Source organism: Nycticebus coucang, chromosome 14 (assembly GCF_027406575.1).
Source record: "Nycticebus coucang isolate mNycCou1 chromosome 14, mNycCou1.pri, whole genome shotgun sequence".
NCBI classification, from domain to species: domain Eukaryota; kingdom Metazoa; phylum Chordata; class Mammalia; order Primates; family Lorisidae; genus Nycticebus; species Nycticebus coucang.
Window position 1 is genome coordinate 59,729,944 of NC_069793.1, and position 21,230 is coordinate 59,751,173.

Here is a 21,230-nt window from a genome sequence, read left to right on the forward strand (position 1 = left end):
TTCTTTCCCACCCTTTTTCTATGGGGCTAGGGCCCCTCAAAAGGTTGTACGTAGATGGGAAGTTGGTCAGGGGTATTTTCTCTTTTGTGAGGATGTTAATGTCAGGGTTTCAAAGTACCCTTTATTGCTCCAGAGGGTGAAGGGACTTGAAGCCTAGAGAAGATAGTGGGGATTCTCTTCCTTCTTAGACTCCAGAAGGAATAAGCAGCATGGGCTCAGGATGGTTTGGGGGAGCAGCAGCTGATGTTTATTGGGGACCAGTATCCCTATGCCAGATGTTGGGGGCCTTGCCCCCTGCATCTCTTGCTTCGGCTTCACTCGTCGCTGTCGAACTCTGAGGACAGACCCTGCAGCAGGGGCAGGGACATGGAGTGCCGGTCGGGGTCCCCGGGGCCCCCACCCTGGGCTCCTGGTGGGGGGCTGCGGGGGCTGAAGAGCCAGTTCTCTGCCAGGGTTGGGGATAGCCACAGCTTGACTCATGCCTTGGTCTTTCTGCCTCCCTAGTCCCTCCCTCTGGTCCTTTGCCATCCCCACCCCCTCACCAGGGCTCCTTCATTTCATCTCATCCTCCCCTAGGTCCCTCATTCCATCTCCCTCGCTAAGGTCCTGTGCTGAGTCATGGATTCCCCACTTATTCCTAGGCTATAATGCTCATGCCCTCTCCTTCCACTTTGTCCCTCCCGTTCCTCTCATCTTCATTTTCCTTAGCAGTACCTGACAGCATCTGGGGTCCCCTCCGGAAGGGATTTCGGCCCTTGTAGGAGAATCTGGTAGGTCTTCCCTCTGGCCCTTCCTGGGGAGGTGGTGTAGGTGGGGGAGGGACAGGTTGGGGCACATCAGCAGCTTCAGGGATATCAGCAGGTGCTGATGTAGGGGCCAGAGGTGGTGTAATGCTGAGGTTGGGTCTGACCCAGCTGGCTCCATGGAGTAACGGGTCTTTGGTCAGAGGCTTCTGTGGTCCCAGCATACCCTTGGGCTGCAGTGAAAACTTGAGGCAGGAGAAGGCAATAGGCAGTGACCGCTGTAACCGGAGCAGCTGGGGCTCATGGGCTGTCGGCATTAGACCCAGCTGCAGCCAGGAGCAGGAGAAGACCTGGTAGATGACATAGATGCTGTGGGTGCTTCTGAGCCAGGGAAGAGTCTGCTGTAGGCTCACCTGCCCTGGTGGCAGAAGCAGGAAAGCTACCTTCTTGCGCAGGCCACCCATATGTAGGCGGATCCGGCAGGGCTGCCCATCCAACAGGCGCATCTCTTCATAGGCTATCTCTGCTCGGCCATTTGGTGAGTATTCCTGAGTGCAGTGGGCAAAGTTACCCTCGGACCCTGTCTGCTCCAGGAGGTTTGGTAGCGGCCCCACTGGTTTCAGTGCCCTCCGGCCCTGCCGACCTGGTAAAGCCAGGCGGGTGTGGGCAGGGCGGGACTGTTTCACTAGCACACCTAGTAGGTCATAGCAGGCTGCATCCGACAGGAAAGGTACTGCCACTACATTGGACCCAAAGCGCTCCTCGATAACCTGCAAGTGGCCAGTTTATAGGTCAGGAACTAAATTAGGGTCAGGAGTTAACTGGTTGCCTATTCTAGATTGACTCTCCTACCATTCAGTGTTCAATTACATTTCTGCAGTGTGCTGACTTATATTCCTGCTTATCTCCCATTTCTCTCCTATAGCAAAATCTTGAATGTCTTCTATGTACCAGAATATGCTATACTGGGGATACATAAAAGAATGAGACTTTGTTCTTGTACTAATACAGTTCTGTCTTATTGAGGAGATACAAATGTGAACAATGGCCAATTAAGTACAATAATAAGGGAGCAAGATAAAAAGGAGAAAGTGATTGCACAGTCTTTGTTTTTGTTAGGTAGAGGATCAAAGAAGATTTCTATGTGGTAATACTTGATTTTGAAGGAACTTAGCCAGGTAGGAGAATGGTCAGTCCAGGCAGAAGGGGCAGCCTCTGAAAAAACTTGAACTTATAAACCAAGAGGAGTAAATTTAGGAACACCATTTTATGTTGCTTACATGTAGGGCAGAAGGGGGAAAGACACACTAGATTTTATAAAAGGTCTTGTGTCTAAGTGGCTGTAATCTTGTCCTGAGGGGAATGGGAAGCCACTTGAAGGGCTCTGAGTCTGAAGGATAGGATCAAATAGGTATTTTTGAAAGCTGATTTTCAATAGGAAGTCATAAAATAAGGAGAGAGAGATCAGTGACAGATCAGTTAAGAGTATGGCAGGGAAGCCCTGAGCTAAAATGATGGGGGAAGATATTATAGAGATTTAAGTTACAGAATTAGTAGAACTTGGTCACTTTAAGAGGTATGGGAAAAGAAATCCTCAGGATCATTCCTAGGTGACCAGTTACATAGTAATGTACAGAAAAGTAGGTTTGGAATGTCCATTCTTATACTATGTGTATCACTTTTCAGTATATACCTTCTGCTCTAGCTGCAGGGGGTAGTTCTTTTAGGAAATTTGAGGCATCATTTCTATAATATTCCAATGTGCTTTTAGAAATTTTAGCACCCTTTGGTTTTGTCCTTTTTATCTTGGCATTTTTGGGCTTGGCAATTCTAGAAAGTTTATTTCATGACTGACTGTGAAACCCTGTAAGATCTTCTCTAGAAATTGTACTTAGGTATTAAGAATCTTCACCCATTGAGGATTTTATTGGCTGAGACTTACGGCTCTCACACAGAGCTTCCTTTTTTGGCCTCTTTCATATTTGAGCCCTCTGCTTAAAGAACTATACTGTACTCTCTACTTCTAGCCCCAAATCCCATGAGTCTGTGCCCCTACTGATGGCCTTGCCCACTTCGTTGGCTTTCTGGTAGAATTCATCAATGGCCCTTTAAGGCTGATCTGCCTTTTGCTACATAAAGCTGTTTTGGAAGTGCTTCCCCTAGCTCCTTAGCATAAGAGGAGGGTAGCTAACTCTGGAGTTTTTAGGTTTTTTTTTTTGTGTGTATATGTTTTAGAGACAGAGCTCTGTTGCTATGGCTAGAGTGCAGTGGCACTATCATTGCTCACTGCAACCTCAAACTCCTGGGCCCAAGTGATTCTCCTGTCTCAGCATCCTCAGCAGCTGGGATTTCAGGTGTGTACCCTCATGCCTGGCTTGGAGTTTCATTTGTACTTTGGATAAACTGAGGCAGCTTGAAGGCTACTACTTTTATTACCAAGCCAAGCAAATAATTGGTGTTCTTTCTTGGTTTGCATGAAACAATTCCTCATTATTTTTTTTCCTTTGCTTCGCTAAGACAAGGAACATTTTCTTTTGGGTGGGGACATCAGGCTGAAGAACAAGGTTCTGAGAAGGGCCAGTGGGTTTCCAGGGATGAGAACAGAGCACTGCTGGGTTGGCATTTTTGGATGGAATGCTTTGTCTCATGACCATGAAAGCATAGTCACTAAGCATAATTTCGGAATCTCATCCTATCTGCTCCTTTGGTATTTAGGATCTTATTATAAGACAAATGGGAGTGTCTTCAGGAGAGGTCCTTCTAACACAGTGGTTCTCAACCTGTGGGTCTGTATTAACTAGACCTACAGGAACTGTATTAAAGGGCTGTGACATTAGGAAGGTTGAGAACCACTGCTCTAACAGGATTGTAGATTATAACATTTAAAATACCTGGTGCTTTTTGTCCAAGTTTCTGGTTTATTTGGAGGCTTTCCCCGGCATATAGGCATTAATTTGCCTAACCCTAACTCTAACCCTAACCTTCTTTCTTGTTCTTGAGGGCTCCAGTAATTATCTTAAAATAGGAAAAATAAGGAATTCAGTTGCTCAATTGTTAGGGTGACTGTGTTCTTGGTAAAGTCACCATTTGAGACTATTTACTACTATTAAATTTCTGCTTTTTTGGGTAGTAGCTATATGGACCTTAGAAGCCGGCAAATTTAGGTTTCCCAGGGGCAGCCCAGGAAAGTGATGGTGGAAAATTGTCTTCCTGGATTTACCTTGGTTGCCTTGAAATATGAATGGGAGCTCTTGAGCCACATCCTGTTGAGCCAGGTGTTTTAAACTATTAGTGATTCTGGAGACAGGAAACCAGGTCATTTAAAGGTGCCCTATTACTTGAATTTGCCCTATTCTACCAGTGATTTATCCTGCACATCTCTACTCTGATTTTTCCTGGCAATTTTCCATTTAAATAGGATAGTAAGTTTTTCTGCTCTTCAGCTGTATAGCCTTCTCATAACGAAAGACTTCATTTACTTTCGTGCTAATTCTTATTGATCTAGTCCAGAACCAACCTTCTACACTGCTGAAACTCTAATACTTGGGGAGACATTTAGCTCTCCTGATTTTGCTTCCCTGGAAAGTTGACTTTTGTCGTGAGAAGCTACCCCATTTGGAATTGGGAGCTATGTGCCATAAAAGCTCCTTTGCATGTGGTAGGCATTGCTTTAAGGTGTTTTTTTATAAGCTTGGTAGGGTGCCTTCTATGAGTGCTTTAATAATTCACTTTCCTTCATATCTCTTAGCCAGAACCTTATTTCTAAATTTTTTTCTTTTCTTTTTTTTAGAGACAGAATCTTACTTTATTGCCCTTGGTAGAGTGCTGTGGCGTTACTGGGCTTAGATGATTCTCTTGCCTTAGCCTCCTGAGTAGCTGGGACTACAGGCACCCGCCGGAACACCTGGCTATTTTTTTATTGCAGTTTGCCTGGGGCCGGGTTTGAACCCACCACTCTCGGTATATGGGGCCAGCACCCTACCCACTGAGCCACAGATGCTGCCCTTTATCCCTAAATTTTCTAATCAGAAATTTACTAACATCTAGCCTGCAACAAGTGATTTGATAGGACTTGTTGGATAGCTGCAACCCAGATACACGTTATCTCCCTTCTCCTTGAAATCTACATATTTGACTCAAAACCAGAATTTCTCCTTCTGTGGAAGTTAAGGAAGAGGAAATATAGGTAAGGGGGTTGAATGTAAACTTCAGGTTCTATAAGAAGCTTAAAGAGACTTTCATAATTAGGCTATATGTAAACCCTTTGGACTAATTTTCACCCCTACTTCTGTGAACTCTTCTCTCAAGGACTATTTGCAATTTATAAGAAACCACAGTTTTCTTTTTCCTCTCTTGGCTTTTGCATATATTGTATTTTTAATTAACATCCTGTACACTCATCCCCCCACCTATTTATTAACTTACGCAGATATTTATTAAGCACCTTTTATGTGCCAGGTTGCTCTTCTCCTTTGTGTGAATAACTTCTATTTAGCTAGAATGTTACTCTCCAGCAGTCCTTCCTGACCTCCTAAGTCGTATTCCTGTCTTGGTGTTTGTTCTCTCTGCTTTCATAGCTCCCCATACTTGGATTTCAAGGAACCTTTCTTACTATTTTTGCAATTGTTATTAAATGGGACAGTTGGTGTAAATCACTTTACTGCAGTGCCTGGCACATAAGCAAGCATTGAGTAAATGTTAGTTGTTGTCTTCAGGCTTCCCACCCCTTCCTACTCACAAGCTGCTCAGACCCAACCAGGCCACACTTTGTTACTTTCTCTTTAGACTTCTTACTTTACCCACCTTATCCTTGATGAGGGTCCAAGTGGCATCGGCTTCATCCAGTGTTAACAGGTGGGGGGTACCAACCAACATGGTGTGGTGTGGGAGGGATGGGGCAGGGCAGTGGCTGCTGCAGGAACCCCAAGCTGCCCAGGGAGGTGAGGCCCCAGGCCTTGGGCTCTGAGCTACTGCAGCATGAGGTCATAGAGGTCCTGCTAGGTAATGGTGCCTGGTAGAGAAAGGACAGTACCTTTTCTATCCTTACTACAGCTTGTAATTCATATTCTGAGTCACCTATCCTTCCTTCTGCTTTAAAGGTGGAAAATGTAGGGAGCATTTTTATGTCTTTGAGTGCGTTTGTGTGTGGTTCTTGGTCTGAGTTCTTTAAGGAGACAGAATCAGGTTTCTCCTCCCTTCAGTAGCCTCCCAGAAGTCATTTGCTATCTTGTTAGCTGCAGATTGACTTCTTTGTGAGGTTGGATGGAGGTCCTGAAGGATGTGAGAGAAAGTACAGTCATGTGCCACACTATGATGTTTTGGTAAACAATGAATCATATATGACAGTGGTCCCATACTGTCATATTGTACTGTATGTTTATATAATCTTTTCTATGTTTAGATACATGAATATTTGCCATTGTCATAGTTGCCTGCGGTATTCAGTACAGTAACATGCTCTACAGAGTTGTAGCCTAGGAGCAATAGGCTATACCATATGGCTTAGTTGTGTCATATGTTGTTATCATCTAGGTTTGTGTAAGTATACTCTGATGTTTGCACAAGAATGATGTTGCCTAATAATGCATTTCTCAGAGAATTTCCCCTGTTGTTAAGCAACCTATGATGTTGTAGTTCAGGACTTATACTGAAAACCAAGAAGTGGTTCTCAACTTTGGCTTCACTTTGGGATTAACTGGGAGCTTTAAAAATGACTGGATCCTTCTTCTAGAGATTCTGATATAATTGGTCTGCGGTATGCCTGGGCATCATGATTTCTAAAAGCTCCTCAGCCAATTTTAATATGTAGCAAAGGCTGATTCCCATTATTAATTAATGAATTAATTGTAATGAAAAGTAGGTGTGTGCGTAGGAGGGTGTTATGTTAAACAGTGACAATGCAGAGAGTAAGAATCTAATTGGGATAACGTTGCCTTAGTAACTGGAGAGAATTTTCAGGAAGCCAGAATTAACCTGATAAATTTGAAGACATTTTTTTTCATGCTTCATTCCCTGTTCTATCTGGTTTATGTGTATTAGCTACTCTCCCACTCCAGCTCTTATCCTCATGTCTACAGAGATCTCACCTAGTGTTTTGCTATGGAAGACTAGTTCTTTGAAGAACTACTGTAAAGAGGTTTTTCCAGTACTTACTTTCCCATTCTGTCTTAAGGAGTCCTCTCTTTGAGTTCCTCTGCAGTCTCCTTTATGTCCTGAAAGATTTCTTATGTGTACGGAGTACCTCCCCCCAAGCCCAGCCCAATGTGTAGATCTATCCCACAAAGTTGGCTGTCTTCTGAGCTGGCTAAGATGGTATGATTAGGGGATGGGGAAGGGTGGGAAAGAAGGTTATCAAGAAAATTTTCCTAAAGGAGAAGTAACTGGACTTAGGGGTATGCACGTCTTCTGAGACAGAGCTATGGGCATGGGTACTAGGTCTTTGAGCAAAAGTTTGACAGTGGATGTCTTCCTATTTTCCAAGAGAAGAATTAAGATGAAATCTTCTGTGCTAGGAGCTGTGCCAAATACTTTGAAATCATTATCTTAGTTAATCCTTTTAGTAATATCTTGAAATAGGTGCTATTTTCCCGTTTTACAAGTGAAGAAACAGGCTCAGAGATGTTAAATAATTAGCCCAAGGCATATAGTGTATTTATAGAGGATCTGGGATTCAGGAAAAGTCTCCTTAACTCTAGTTCTAACCATTAAACAGTATTCCTCTTTTGAAAGGTAAGGCCACCATGCCTTCTGTTCAGTTAGTGCATGCTAAGTGGAAAGCATAAAGTTTAGTGAGATAAATGGGCACAATGAAAGAGAACTCACAATGGACTAAGTCAGAAACTCCAAGATTCTTGTTAAGATAAGTGAAATCAAGTTCTTTCCTCCTAATGCTCCATTAGCACATTTTTTATTATGGTTGACAAGAAGAGGTCACCGGTTATAGTATAATTGGCACCTCTGTGCTCTCCAGGTAGGAACCCTGAATGAGACAGACAAGGTACAGCAAGAGAGACATACACAAGGACAAGAGTTTTACATGGGGTACACTGGTGGATGGTGCAAGGAGACAGAGGGGCAGTGGTACAGGGACAGTGGAAGAGATTGATAAGCAGAAACAGAATGGTGCATATCCAGATCTTGAGGGGACTCCAGCTTGAGGTGAATGAGGGAGGTACAGGGTGTTGGGCTGTTGGTGAGAAACATGAGGAGAGTGTTTTTATATCCTCAGTAGGAAGAGGAGGATCTCATTAGGGTTTTTCTTCATGAATAGGGCATAAGAGAAGAAACTATAGTGATGAACTCCTCAGAAGAAGCCCTTACCTTCTGTTTTCTTTCTCTTGCTGTCTGATAACCATGCTTCTTTAGGCTCCCTAAATTTCATGTAGCTGTACCCTGACATTAATTGAGTATTTTTTTTTTGACTCAGAGAGTCTGAGACTGAAAGGTACTGAAGGAAAACAGATAAAAACTGAGTCTTGGGTTAAATTGGTAAGCCCAAGGGCTGGGCTGTCTGGGCCATATCCTGCTCATAGGGTTTCCCTTTGGTGTGGTATGTTCTGGGTTTTCCCTGGGAAAGAGGTACAGATCATTAGCAGGATATCCGAGAGTAACCTAAGTGGAGAGCATAAGAGGAACAAACAGATGGGGCTGTTTATTTAGTGAACATGAGGTTCTCTGTGGAAACTTCTAGGGGAGCACAGAATAGTGTTGATATCAAAGACTTGATAACCAGCTGTAACAAGAAGTCTTTTCACTTTTGTTAGGCTATGGGGATAATCATACAAGTCTCCAATACCTTATTCAAAACTTTTGGGGACATATGTTTTAGAATTCAAAATATTTCAGATTATAGAAAGAAATATAAGTACATATATAACAAGGAATAACCCAATGGGGTTCAAAACATTTCCCTATAGTTAAGTGCACCAACATTTCTGCCATTAAATATATGTATGTTCATACTAAGTGAGGTAAATACTATAAATAGGATTATGGTGGTTAAGGTTAGGTTTTGGGCCAAAGGTTTGTTTTGTCAGAGTTTCTATTTTGGAATTATAGATAAGGGACTATGGGCTTATAAGCTTCTCAGGTTGTCATGAGGAATGAAAAAGTGTGGTAAAGCTTTCTAAACACATCACATGGTAAGTATGTATGCAGTCTCATTTTGGATGGAACAAAATACAATGAGGATTTTTGGCGTGAAGAAATAAAGTTCTCAAAGTGGACAATATACAGCTTTGGAACCAGCTACCTTGGGGAGTTGTGCACAACCAGAGGTTAAAGGTGCCTTAGAAGAGTCTTCCTGTGGTGGGAGGGTGAGAGAATTCATTGGTTATGAACATTGGCTGCACATAATTTCCCTTTTCATGTATCAGAGGGGAAAGGCAAAAAATGTGTGTATGTATGTATGTGTGCCATGGGATTATCATATATTTCTTTATAATGTAATAAATATCTTACTGTATACATCTTTGTTCACATTTTGATTATTTTTCATAGATTTATTAAAGGGGAATTACTAAGAGAAAGATGAATATTATAAAGATTATCACAATTGTCACAATTATCCACAAAATCATGAGTGGAGGCATTTAAATTCAGAACCTTATTTAAAAAATTGACTAATTTGAGAATGACAGCCCACATTTGACTATAGATTTTCTATCAGTACACTTGGATTCAGTGTGATGACACTTCTGAAAATCACAGAGCTTCTGGGTTAACTCTTCATTTCCTTTTTTTTTTTTTTTAAAACAGAGTCTCACTTTGTCACCCTCAGTAGAGTGCTGTGGCATCATAGCTCACAGCAATGTCAAACTCTTGTGCTCAAGTGATTCTCTTGCCTCAAGTCTCCCAAGTTCTGGAACTATAGACGCCTTCCACAACGCCTGGCTATTTTTTAGAGACAGGATCTTGTTCTTGCTCAGGTTGGTCTGGAACCCGTGAGCTTAGGCAATCCACCCACCTTAGCCTCCCAGAGTGCTAGGATTACAGACATCAGCCACCACACACAGCCTCATTTCTTCGTTAATGAGGACCTGGTAGTTCTCCATATGTGGCAATGGAGATGGCATCATCTGCTTTTTCTCATTTGCAGTATAGTAAGTATCCTCTTCTGTGTGATGTCCCATGGTGCCTGGTCCAGCTATCTGCGCTGAGTGGGCTGTGTCGTTCTTGGCTTCAAGTCTTTATGGCTAACTCCAATATCTGTGGTTATGATAGTTTTCCTGGACAGCCTGGGTTTGCCTGTGCAGCCCGTAGCTTTCTCTGATCTCCTAACAGTTATCCCTTTCCTTCTGAGATTACACTCATATACTGAACTCCATTCTGGTGTGAAAAATTTGTTATGCAGCGTCCCTTCAGTGTGGCATCTTGGCTGAAAATGAATCCCCTTTGGGTAACACCATGCTACTTGCTGTTAACACATTGCTGACTGGTCATGAGTTATCCAGTAACATGGATAGTTTCTGAATAAAATTGTCAGTCAACAATATGTTAACGTAGCAGCTGTTCTCTGATTCATTTCTCCCAGTCTCAACTCCTAGTTGTCCCCAATTCAGCCTGTTTTATTCTTTCTCCTTGCCTCATCTCTCAGCTGCTTGTAATATAGAATCATGCAGCGCCTCTAACATCTTAACACATTGTTGACTGGCAATTTTATGCAGAAACTATCCAGGTTATTGGGTAACCTGTGACCAGTCAACAGTGTGGTAATATCTCTATGCTGTTGTAGCTGCAGCCATACGAGATATTCCGATTTTATCATATTGTGCTAACATCATGTGCTTCTAGCGATGACCACTGCCTTCTTCCAAGGAGGCCACACAGTTAGGCCAAAGTCTACCTGTGCTAGGGGTGCACGTAGTAGGAGCTTCAGAGAAAATATCTTTTGAGTATTATCACTGTCATATACAGACAGTGGGACAAAGATGACATAATCCACACCCTGAGACCCCAGACTCCCTGAGTGTACCTCTGCCTTCACCCTAGGCTTCCTATGCCTTCACCTCAATCCCCAGTTCTGTCCATTAGAACTGGCTTTTTCTGAATGTGAATGTTTCCAGGAATCTGTCCCTGATCTGCTTGGTACGGATCCCATAGATGAGAGGGTTGAGTGCAGGTGGCAGCAGCAAGTAGATGTTGGAAAGAAGAATGTGTATAGGCTTTGGGATGGTGTGGTGGCCAAAGCGATGTGTGAGGTAGGAGAAGAGACCAGGGACATAGAAAGCCAGAATGACACAGATGTGAGAACTACATGTACCAAAGGCCTTGGCACGGGCTTCCCAGGTAGGCAGCTGGAGCACAGCATGGGCAATGAGTCCATAAGAGCCGGTGATACCCAAAATATCCACACCTGACACGGCCAATGAAAGTGCCAACCCATACAAGTTGTTGGCCCGTGTATTACCTACCACCAATTCTACCACTGCCATGTGTGCACAGTAAGCATGGCCTATGGTCTTGGCTCTGAAGTGCTCAAATCGTGCCACCAGCAGAGGGAAAGGCACAACAATAGCCACAGCTTTCAGCGCCAGTGCCAGGGCTGTGTAGCCTACACGGGCTTTGGTGACTAGGATAGGGTAGTGCAGTGGACGCCCTACTGCCACAGCACGGTCACAGGCCATGGCCAAAAGCACACCAGATTCCATGGCAGTCAGTGCATGTACAAAGAACATCTGCACCAGGCAGGCAGCATATGGCACAGGTCGGGGTCCAAACCATAGCACAGCCAACAACCCTGGGGCTACAGATGAAGCTAATCCCAGGTCTGTGGCTGCCAGCATGGCCAGGAGTAGAAACATGGGCTGGTGCAGCATGGGGTCTACCCTTACCACTGCCAGCAGTGCTCCATTGCCCAGGAGGGCCAGCAGATACATGGGCCCAAAGGCCAGTGTCAGCCAGGTCTGGGTACCCCTTAGCCCTGGAATGCCAGTCAGTATGAAGAAGGTTGGGTATAGGAAGGTGCAGTTGGGCTGTGGTGTTTCTGGCATTTTGTGGCAGGCAAAGCTTTAGGGATCATGTGGGCATGACTCTTGATGGGGAAGTACAAGGGGAGAGATTTTGAGGGTGTCAAGTGGCACAAACCCATCCATTCTGTATGTCTGGGGGGATCACAAGGTTATAACCTTTGGGTGAGGGTTTTGGATAGATAATTGAGGTTACAACTCTAGCTAGCATGGGAGAATCGTTTGCTTCTAAACCCCTGTGAGGCCTGTGGAGGGAGGAAACAGGGAACTGGTAGTGAGACAGGGGTAAAGAGGTAGGGGGTGACTGCTGCCGTGGATGGTATGGCTAGAACCCTCAAATTGGAGGTCATCTGAGGGTGGAGCTGAGATAAATGCTTTACTTCTTCAGAATCCAACTAAAGTCATCCTCGGTCTCTGTATATGGGAAGAAAGACAGTGCTGGTTGAGGATCAGGTCTCAGACAGCCCTGTCCCTGATGGTATATGTCTTCTGCGGGACCCCTGGCCAGCTACTTCAGCTCTACAGTGCGGATGGGCAGTGTTCATAAGTTGCTTAGCTCTAATATCCAGGCACCAGTCCTCTAAGAAGAAAGGAGGCAGAGTAGAAAGAAAGGGAGTATCAGGAGTGGGAGGTGGATGGGATCTGGACTGAAGGTGGGAGCATGATTTAGCAGAAGAAAACTGGTGGGTTTTGAGCAATACGGGGTGCTTACGTTATTCTGAACTTGATGCTGAAGCAGTGAACTTGGACTCTAGCTGGAGACTTGAAGTTGGGCCTGGGGAGCCATGGATAAAGAGAGATGCCAGCAAGAAAAGGAACTTTTTCTGTCTCCTTCTTCACAGTCCACAGTGGGTGGGGTCCTACAATCCAGAATAAGAATTCCTGGGGTGACAGAGGACATGGAGGTGACATAGGGGGAGAAAGTAGCACTCAACCCACGGTAGCAGACACTAAAGAAAGAAGCATCTCTGATGTTGGAAGAGGCAAGGCGAGTAGACGGACTCCTCCTAGAATCTAGCCTGCAGCAAAAGCTTAATAAATGTTGAATAGATAAAGAAATGAGTAAATCTTCAGCAGAAGGTTGGACTGCACTCAGGAAAGATCTTGAGCACTGTGTGTTGGCAGTTTCTCTTCACTTTGACCAATGCCTGTGGGGCCCTTTATGAGGCTGTTCTGCCTGCTTCCCTCAGGACCCTTCTCCCTCCCACCTGTGCCACATTAACTCTTCCCTGTTCTGCTTCTTTGCTTAATGCTGATGGTCCAGTAACTCAGGAAGCAAAGAGGCAGAGATAGAGGCAAGCAAGGAGACTATGGAGTGGAAAGATCTGGGATAGAGAAACATTTCTTCTGGGATGTCTTTGCTAACTACCAACAGAAAGAAGCTATCTGTTGCCCAGGGTAGAGTGTGGTGGTGTCATTATAGCTTCCAGCAACCTCAAACTCCTGGGCTCAGGTGATCCTCCAGCCTCAGCCCCCTGAGTAGTTGAGACAACAGGCATTTGGTACCTTGCCAAGCTAGTTTTTTAAATTATTTATGTATTTTTTTTTTTTTAGAGATAAGGTCTTTTTGTATTGCCTAGGCTGATGTCCAAGTCCTGGGCTCAAGTGATCCTCCCTAAAGTGCTAAGAGTATAGGCATGAGCCACCGTGCCAGCCTGCGTTATTCTTTAATAGCATCTATTGTTCCGCTGTATTGTAATTACTTGTCTCTCTCTCTTCCCCACCGGACTGAAAGAGTTATAAGCATTGCTTTTTATTAATTATAATATCTCCACTGATCATCACAATGCCTGGCATGTAGGTGATGAACTGCTAGCCCGAACAGCCTCTGCTAACAGGGACAGTTTCAGGAGCCTTAGTTATCCAGGGAGAAGAGAAAGAATTAGTTACCATCAGTCACAAGTCTACTGAGCACGGTTCTATTATAAGGAAACATAGCCTTAAAAAAATCACCGAACTATGCAAAATCATGCAAAATTATGGCTTGGGAAGATGGCGGTAAAGGAACAACATTTAAAAACTTAACATTAAAAAAAAACCCCAGGAAACTAATAAAATAGTAGGACTAAATTGCATAAGTTAAATGGTTCGAAGCATACACACGTTGCAATAAATATGACACTTGACCTTTAAAAAGATCTGGAATTTTTTCTGTGGAAGTTGAGTTTTGGAACCAGCTTGTGAATTACTATAAAGCAGTGAAGGAGGCTTGTCTGAAATTGGATGAAAAGTTGTAACACTAGATGTGGCTCATAACTCAAGTGAGTTATGAAGTAGACTGAAGTATATTTGCTGTATGTGCATGATTGGCTTTCCTACCAAGTTCAGTTCAAATGAGTACAGTTTCCAGTGTTCACCTAGTTTCTTGAGAATGGAATTACATAGAAGCAAACACAAAATTCACGTCATGCTCAGTTCTTTAATTACACATTTCAATTATGTTTGAAAAAATTTTCATTTTAAAACCAGCATAATAGCAGAACTGAATGAATCTCTCGTGCCTGGTCCAGTGCCATGCAGTGAAGATATAGTAGGAATACCAAGACCCACCCTGCTGCCTGCAAGGAGTTCACAGTCTAGGGAACACAGTAATGTGAACAGTAATCCAAGGACTATTAAGGTAATTGTATTAACTCAGGTCAATATCAGATATGAGGGTAGTAGAGAAAGAAGCCGTTACTCCCTACAGGAGCCAGGGAAATCTCTGTATCACCGTAACGGCTAACAGTACCATGGAGCATTGCTCTAAGCTCTAAGCTCACAATGATCGGTTGAGGTGGGTATAGTTCTTTCCTTCATTTTACAGACAAAACTAAGGCACAGAGAGATTGCCCAAGGTCACATAGCTAGTAAATAACATAATTAGGATACTCAAACAATCTGGCTCTACTTGAGTGTAGCTACTTCAAACATTTCAGCTGAGATTTAGCATGAGTGGGAATTTATAGAATACCCTGTTTCCCTGAAAATAAGACATCCTCCCAAACATTTATAAGACCTACTTACAGGAAAGATAAGACATCCCCTGAAAATAAGACCTAGTGCATCTTTGGGAGCACACCTTAAAACAAGACACTGTCTTATTTTTGGGGAAACAGGGTAGTAGGAGCAAAATGCACCTGTTTCTGGTGGAAGGCATTCAAGAGACTGAAGGTGGTGCTAATATTTCTGAATAGAGAGATGTAGAAAGAGCTACAATTATTTGGCAGTGGATAGTGATCTCTCATCCACTGAGGGAAGAGAGGAGCTTTTGGGAAGTGAGAGGGGTGGGTTGAATAGCAGGAAGGAGAGGGTTTTGAAGAAGTTCTCTTGGCCTCAAACACTAATGGGACTTTTGGTTGTTTCAGGCACTTGCTCTTTCGTGGATTTTTCATAAGCTACATCAAAGAACCATTAAGCCCAAATTCCACTGTTAGTTCTTCAGACCCCAGCATGTGGGAACCAACTGGCTGGTCTTTTCCTCTGACACTTGGCTATTAGAGGAAGGGAGTTAACAAACAATACACCTGTGACCTTGTGGGGCTACATGCCAGCTCTGTGCAAGGAGCATGGTTGGGTGGAGGATGGAGGGGTGGAAGGTAGGCTCACTGAACCTATATGTTGCTTCTAGACTGGCATGGAAAATAGGATAGGATATTGACCATGCTTTTCTCATTTGTTTGGCTAATGAAGCCTCCACCAACATCTTCTATAGCAGTGGTTCTCAACCTTCTTAATACTGCGGCCCTTTAATACAGTTCCTGTAGGTTGTGACCCACAGGTTGAGAACTGCTGTTCTATAGAATAGAGACATTCTCAGATGTCAACTTGTATCCTTGTGGATCTGTTTTATGGTTTTCCACTTAAAAATATCCATAAGCAGCAATACATGAGAATATATTATCCATTTACACAATGGATGATATGCTATAGATTAGAAAATCTTGGGTCCTAGTGATGTCACATAGCACTGAATCCTCTTATAGAAACCTACTAAGGAAAACTCTAAATTCTCAAATCTCAGTTCCCAGGTCACTATGAGTCTTCTTTGTGACTAGTGTGGCAACACAGTAACCTAGGCATCACCTTCCTTCAATTTCAGGGGAAACGGAAGGACTCTATGAGATCAGGTTGCCCTCCCCCTATGGAGATGTTGAAAGACTCATGGAACCACCATACCAATTCTGTCTTCTAGTTTTACTTTCTCCCTTCCACCTCAGGCTTCCCAGTCTTTCCATGAGAAGGTTATTATTCCATAAAATTCTGGAGTACTGAGAGTCCCCAGTTCCTAGGATAGTAGATGTGCTTGCACGTAAGTTGTAGATTTGAGAGAACTGTTCATCGTCTCCATTATAGAAGGATCTGGTAAAAGTCAGGTTATGGTATGGAATAGATCACATCTAGGTTTTATCAACCCTATTGTAATATTGTCTGTCTTCTTCATTTCTCTTTCCTCTGCAATGGGATCATTCTTTCCAGTCAGTATCTTTGGGACTGACACCATTTTTGACCATATATAGCAGTGACTCTATTGTCCTGCTTAGTGAGGTCACAGTTGCCATCCTTGTCTCCAAGACAACTTTATACCTGTAATATTGGGTTAGGACCCTCTGAAACCTCCTTAACTTATCCAGTCATTCTTTCAATGCAAGCCATGGAGGAGGTATTTTTTGACTGAGCCTCTGACCTCAGTCAAATGGCTGAGGAGAAGAGTTCTGGGATGGTATTCTAAATCCTTTAAAAAAAAAAAAAAAGAAAAGAAAACAAGTAGTTCCCTGTGAGAGTTCTCTAGCATTTAGAAGAGGGCTTTCAAAGAGGCTCTCTTGTTGAGATTGGGCTGATGCTATTTCTCAAGAGATCAGATCCCTGATGTTCTCTGAGGTAATAGCACTTTTATCTTTTCCAACCTTTACTTTCCTCCTGAGCTGACATTTCATGAATGACTCTCAGCACCAGAAAAAGTATTAATGTCATATAAAGAATTTAGAAAACATTATTAAGAACTCACTGGCAAAGTACTGTAGATGAGTAATAAACAGCTTCTCTTATCACTACACTTGTGTTTATGTCCTCCTGCCCCTGGTCATATGTTGTGGTCCCAACCCTAAATGTGGTAGTAATAGAAATTAGGCTTTTGGAAGGGAATTAGGTTAGATGAGGTCATGAGGGTGGGTCACTAATGAATAGGAATAATGTCTTTATAAGAAAGGGCAGTCAGGACATGATGAGAAGGCAGCTGACTGCAAGCCAGTAAGAGAGTCCCACTAGGAACATAATCACTGGCACGTTGATCTTGGACTTCTCAGCCTCCAGAATTGTGAGAGAGATTCTCTCCCTTTCCCTTCCCTTCCCTTCCCCTTTTTTAAAGAATTCATACACTTTAATATTTTTTTCTTGAAATTGTGTGTGTGAATGTGGCTTCCTTTCCCCATGTTGCATGTCCTGCATGTACTGTAATTTGTGAATGTACCATAATTTGTCTTACTGGTGATTGGTGGACATCTGAGTTGTTTCTAGTTTTATTTATTTATTTATTTATTATTTTTACAAACCTCAACTTTTATTATATTCAACAGAAATGAAATTTCTCTGTCAAATTGCTTTAAAGTTGCTAAATTCTTCCGCTCAATTTCTGAAACAGTAACAGAGAGTTTTATACTGTTGGTAACACTTGTCTAGAATATGTTCCAATTTTGTAAACATTCCATGAATAGCAGGGAAAAAAGTGCCCTTTACAGAGCATAAGTCTCTCTCTGTAGAAATATGTGATATGTGTGTAAATGTATTTGACGTACACATTATTCAACTTTATTTGTTCACATTCTGGGATACGTTTTGTGTAGCTTGATGAGTCACTGGCTGACACTGCGTAGTGATGACTTACGGGCCAGTTGATTTTTGTGGTTTTCTCTCACTTCAAGAAGTTTTCACTTTCTGTGGGTACACAGTGATAAGTGCAGTGTTTCAATAACAGTGTAAAGTTGGAAACTATCTGTAGGTCCATCAGTAAGGAAATGGGTAACCAAAATAGCTGCGCAAACTTCCCCTGTGCAGAGGAATACCACACAGTCATTAAAATGAGTGGTGTAGAGTAGCTGTTCACATTCAGTCTTAGGATCACTGTACATCAGCAATTTTCAACGGGTGTGCCGCGGTACACTGGTGTGCCAGGAGAGGATCTTAAGTGTGCCACAAAAATTTTTAAAGATCATTAATTAAACACTTTTCAAAAGAAGTTTACAATACAGTAAGCATATTCTTCCTTTTCCTTTTCTTTGATCAACATAATTTAAGTCTGCCATGAAAGTTTAACTATAAGTTCCAGCAAAAGACATTGAAAAACACTTCTGTACACTCTTAAAAATCGTCAAGGATCCCAAAAGACTTTTGTTGACATAGGTTACATCTATAGATATTTAGCATATTCAAAATAAAAATGAAGGAATTTTAAAAGCATGTATTTACTAACTCGATAGGAATAAACCTATTTTGTGTTCTCCTGACAAATGTATTTTTATGAAAAATAACTATATTTTACAAAATAAAAAAATTAATGAGAAGAATGGCATTATCTTACACTTCGGCAAATCTTTTTAACATCAGTCTGGCTTAATCGAAGATGGCTAGATTTGCATATCACATACATCATGCCGACTCTGAAAAACTCCACTATATGCTCGTGAGAGAATGAGAATGACATGTCAAATAACATCTTAATATTATTATGACAATAGTTTTGACTTGAGAGACTCCCTTGAAAGTCTCAAGGATCTCCAGGTGTCCCCAGACCTTATTTTGCAAACCACAAATATGGAGGAATATTTAATGAGAGAGAAATATTTATGATACGCTGATAAGTGGGGGAAAGGGTACTATATGATTGGTCACATTTAAAAATATTTGTCCACCTGCATATCTGAAAGAGACTGAAAAAATGTAAACCAAAGTCACAAGGGGTTCTCTCTGATTATTGGGATCACCGGTGCTTTTTAATCATCTTCTTTTTCTCTACCTGTAGTATTTTCTGAGTTTTCTATAATGAACCTCAAGATTTGGTACTTTAGAAAAAAAAGTAACAAAAGCAATTTGTCGATATGAAGGCAAAGGCTCTGAGATCCAGAGGCCCAGCTGCCCATAGAGGGCGCTATGCGGTGTGCTTACGTGGACATCCTCTCGCCCCACCTGCTGGAGCAGATGGAGGTTTATTATTATTATTATTATTAAATCATAGCTGTGTACATTAATGTGATCATGGGGCACCATACACTGGTTTTATATACCATTTGATATATTTTCATCATACTGGTTAACATAGCCTTTCTGGCATTCTCTTAGTTATTATTTTAAGACATATATTCTACATTTAGTAAGTTTCACATGTACCCTTGTAAGATGCACACCTTGTAAGGTGTGATCTCACCAATCACCCTCCCTCCGCCCATCTTTCCCCCTCCCCTCCCCTCCAGCTCCCCCTTCCCCATATTCTTAAATTATAACTGGGTTATAGCTTTCATATGAAAGCCATAAATGAGTTTCATAGTAGGGCTGACTACATTGGATACTTTTTCTTCCATTCTTGAGATACTTTACTAAGAAGAATATGTTCTAGCTTCATCCATGCAAACATGAAAGAGGTAAAGTCTCCATCTTTCTTTAAGGCTGCATAATATTCCATGGTGTACATATACCACAATTTATTAATCCATTCATGGATCGATGGGCACTTGGGCTTTTTCCATGACTTAGCAATTATGAATTGGGCTGCAATAAACATTCTGGTACAACTATCTTTGTTATAATGTGATTTTTGGGTCTTCTGGGTATATACCTAGTAGAGGAATTATAGGATTGAATGACAGGTCTATTTTTAGATCTCTAAGTGTTCTCCAAATATCTTTCCAAAAGGAATGTATTAATTTGTATTCCCACCAGCAGTGTAGAAGTGTTCCCTTTTCTCCACATCCACGCCAACATCTCTGGTCTTGGGATTTTGTGATATGGGCTAATCTTATTGGAGTTAGATGGTATCTCAAAGTAGTTTTGATTTGCATTTCTCTGATGATTAAGGATGATGACAATTTTTTCTTATGTCTGTAGGCCATGTGCCTGTCTTCTTCAGAGAAGTTTGTCTTCAAGTCCCTTGCCCAGCCTGAGATGGGATCATTTGTTCTTTTCTTGCTAATACATTTGAGTTCTCTGTGGATTCTGGTTATTAAACCTTTGTCGGAGACATAACCTGCACATATCTTCTCCCATTCTGAGGGCTGTTTGCTTGCTTTACTTACTGTGTTCTTGTCTGTGCAGAAGCTTTTTTAGTTTGATCAGGTCCCAGTAGTGAATTTTTGAAGCTGCTCAATTGCCCTGGGGGACCTCCTCATAAAATATTCACCCAGACCAATTTCTTCAAGTTTCCCCTGTATTTTCTTCTAGTATTTTTATAGTTTCATGTCTTTAGTTTAAATCTTTAATCCAGTTAGAGTCTATCTTGGTTAATGGTGAAAGGCGTGGGTCCAGTTTCAGTCTTCTACAGGTCACCAGGCAGTTCACCCAGCTCCATTTGTTAAATAGGGAATCTTTTCCCCACTGAATGTTTTTATTTATTTATTTTTGAACAGTTTATTTTATTTTATTTTTCTTTATTAAATCATAGCTGTGTACATTGATATATTCACGGGGTATCATTCACTAGCTTCACAGACAGTTTACCAAGTTTCACATATACCCTTGTAAGATGCACCACTGGTGTAATCACACCAATCCCCTTCCCTTTACCCACCTCCCCCATCCCTCCCCTCCCTTTCCCCCTTCCCCCTATTCTTAGGTTTTAACTGGGTTATAGCTTTCATGTGAAAACCCTAAATTAGTTTCATAGTAGGGCTGAGTACATTGGGTACATTTTCTTCCATTCTTGAGATACTTTACTAAGAAGAATATGTTCCAGCTCCATCCATGTAAACACGAAAGAGGTAAAGTCTCCATCTTTCTTTAAGGCTGCATAATATTCCATGGTGATACATATACCACAATTTATTAATCCATTCGTGGATCGATGGGCACTTGGGCTTTTTCCATGACTTAGCAATTATGAATTGGGCTGCAGTAAACATTCTGGTACAAATATCTTTGTTATGATGTGATTTTTGGTCTTCTGGGTATATACCCAGTAGAGGGATTACAGGATTGAATGGCAGATCTATTTTTAGATCTCTAAGTGTTCTCCATATCTCTTTCCAAAAGGAATGTATTAATTTGCATTCCCACCAGCAGTGCAAAAGGGTTCCCTTTTCTCCACGTCCGCGCCAACATCTCTGGTCTTGGGATTTTGTGATATAGGCCAGTCTCACTGGAGTTAGATGGTATCTCAAAGTAGTTTTGATTTGCATTTCTTTGATGATTAAAAATGATGAGCATTTTTTCATATGTCTGAAGGCCGTGCGCCTGTCTTCTTCAGAGAAGTTTCTCTTCAAATCCCTTGCCCAGCCTGCGATGGGATCCCTTGTTCTATTCTTGCTAATGCGTTTGAGTTCTCTGTGGATTCTGG

General features: G+C 42.1%; 2 protein-coding genes across 2 annotated transcripts; both read right to left on the reverse strand.

The window, feature by feature from the left end:
• Nucleotides 1-63: 63 nt before the first annotated feature.
• Nucleotides 64-9,362, reverse strand: C14H11orf42 (chromosome 14 C11orf42 homolog). The gene is made up of 3 exons (XM_053562380.1): nucleotides 5,547-9,362; nucleotides 715-1,513; nucleotides 64-445 (listed from the first exon to the last, which is right to left on the reverse strand). Exons 1-3 carry the CDS (start codon nucleotides 5,616-5,618, stop codon nucleotides 315-317), a joined length of 1,002 nt encoding a protein of 333 aa, XP_053418355.1. The 5' UTR covers nucleotides 5,619-9,362; the 3' UTR covers nucleotides 64-314.
• A 1,402-nt stretch (nucleotides 9,363-10,764) lies between these two features.
• LOC128566042 (olfactory receptor 52W1) lies at nucleotides 10,765-11,806 on the reverse strand. Its single transcript, XM_053562945.1, has one exon. It carries the CDS (start codon nucleotides 11,732-11,734, stop codon nucleotides 10,772-10,774), a length of 963 nt encoding a protein of 320 aa, XP_053418920.1. The 5' UTR covers nucleotides 11,735-11,806; the 3' UTR covers nucleotides 10,765-10,771.
• Between the last annotated feature and the right edge of the window lie 9,424 nt (nucleotides 11,807-21,230).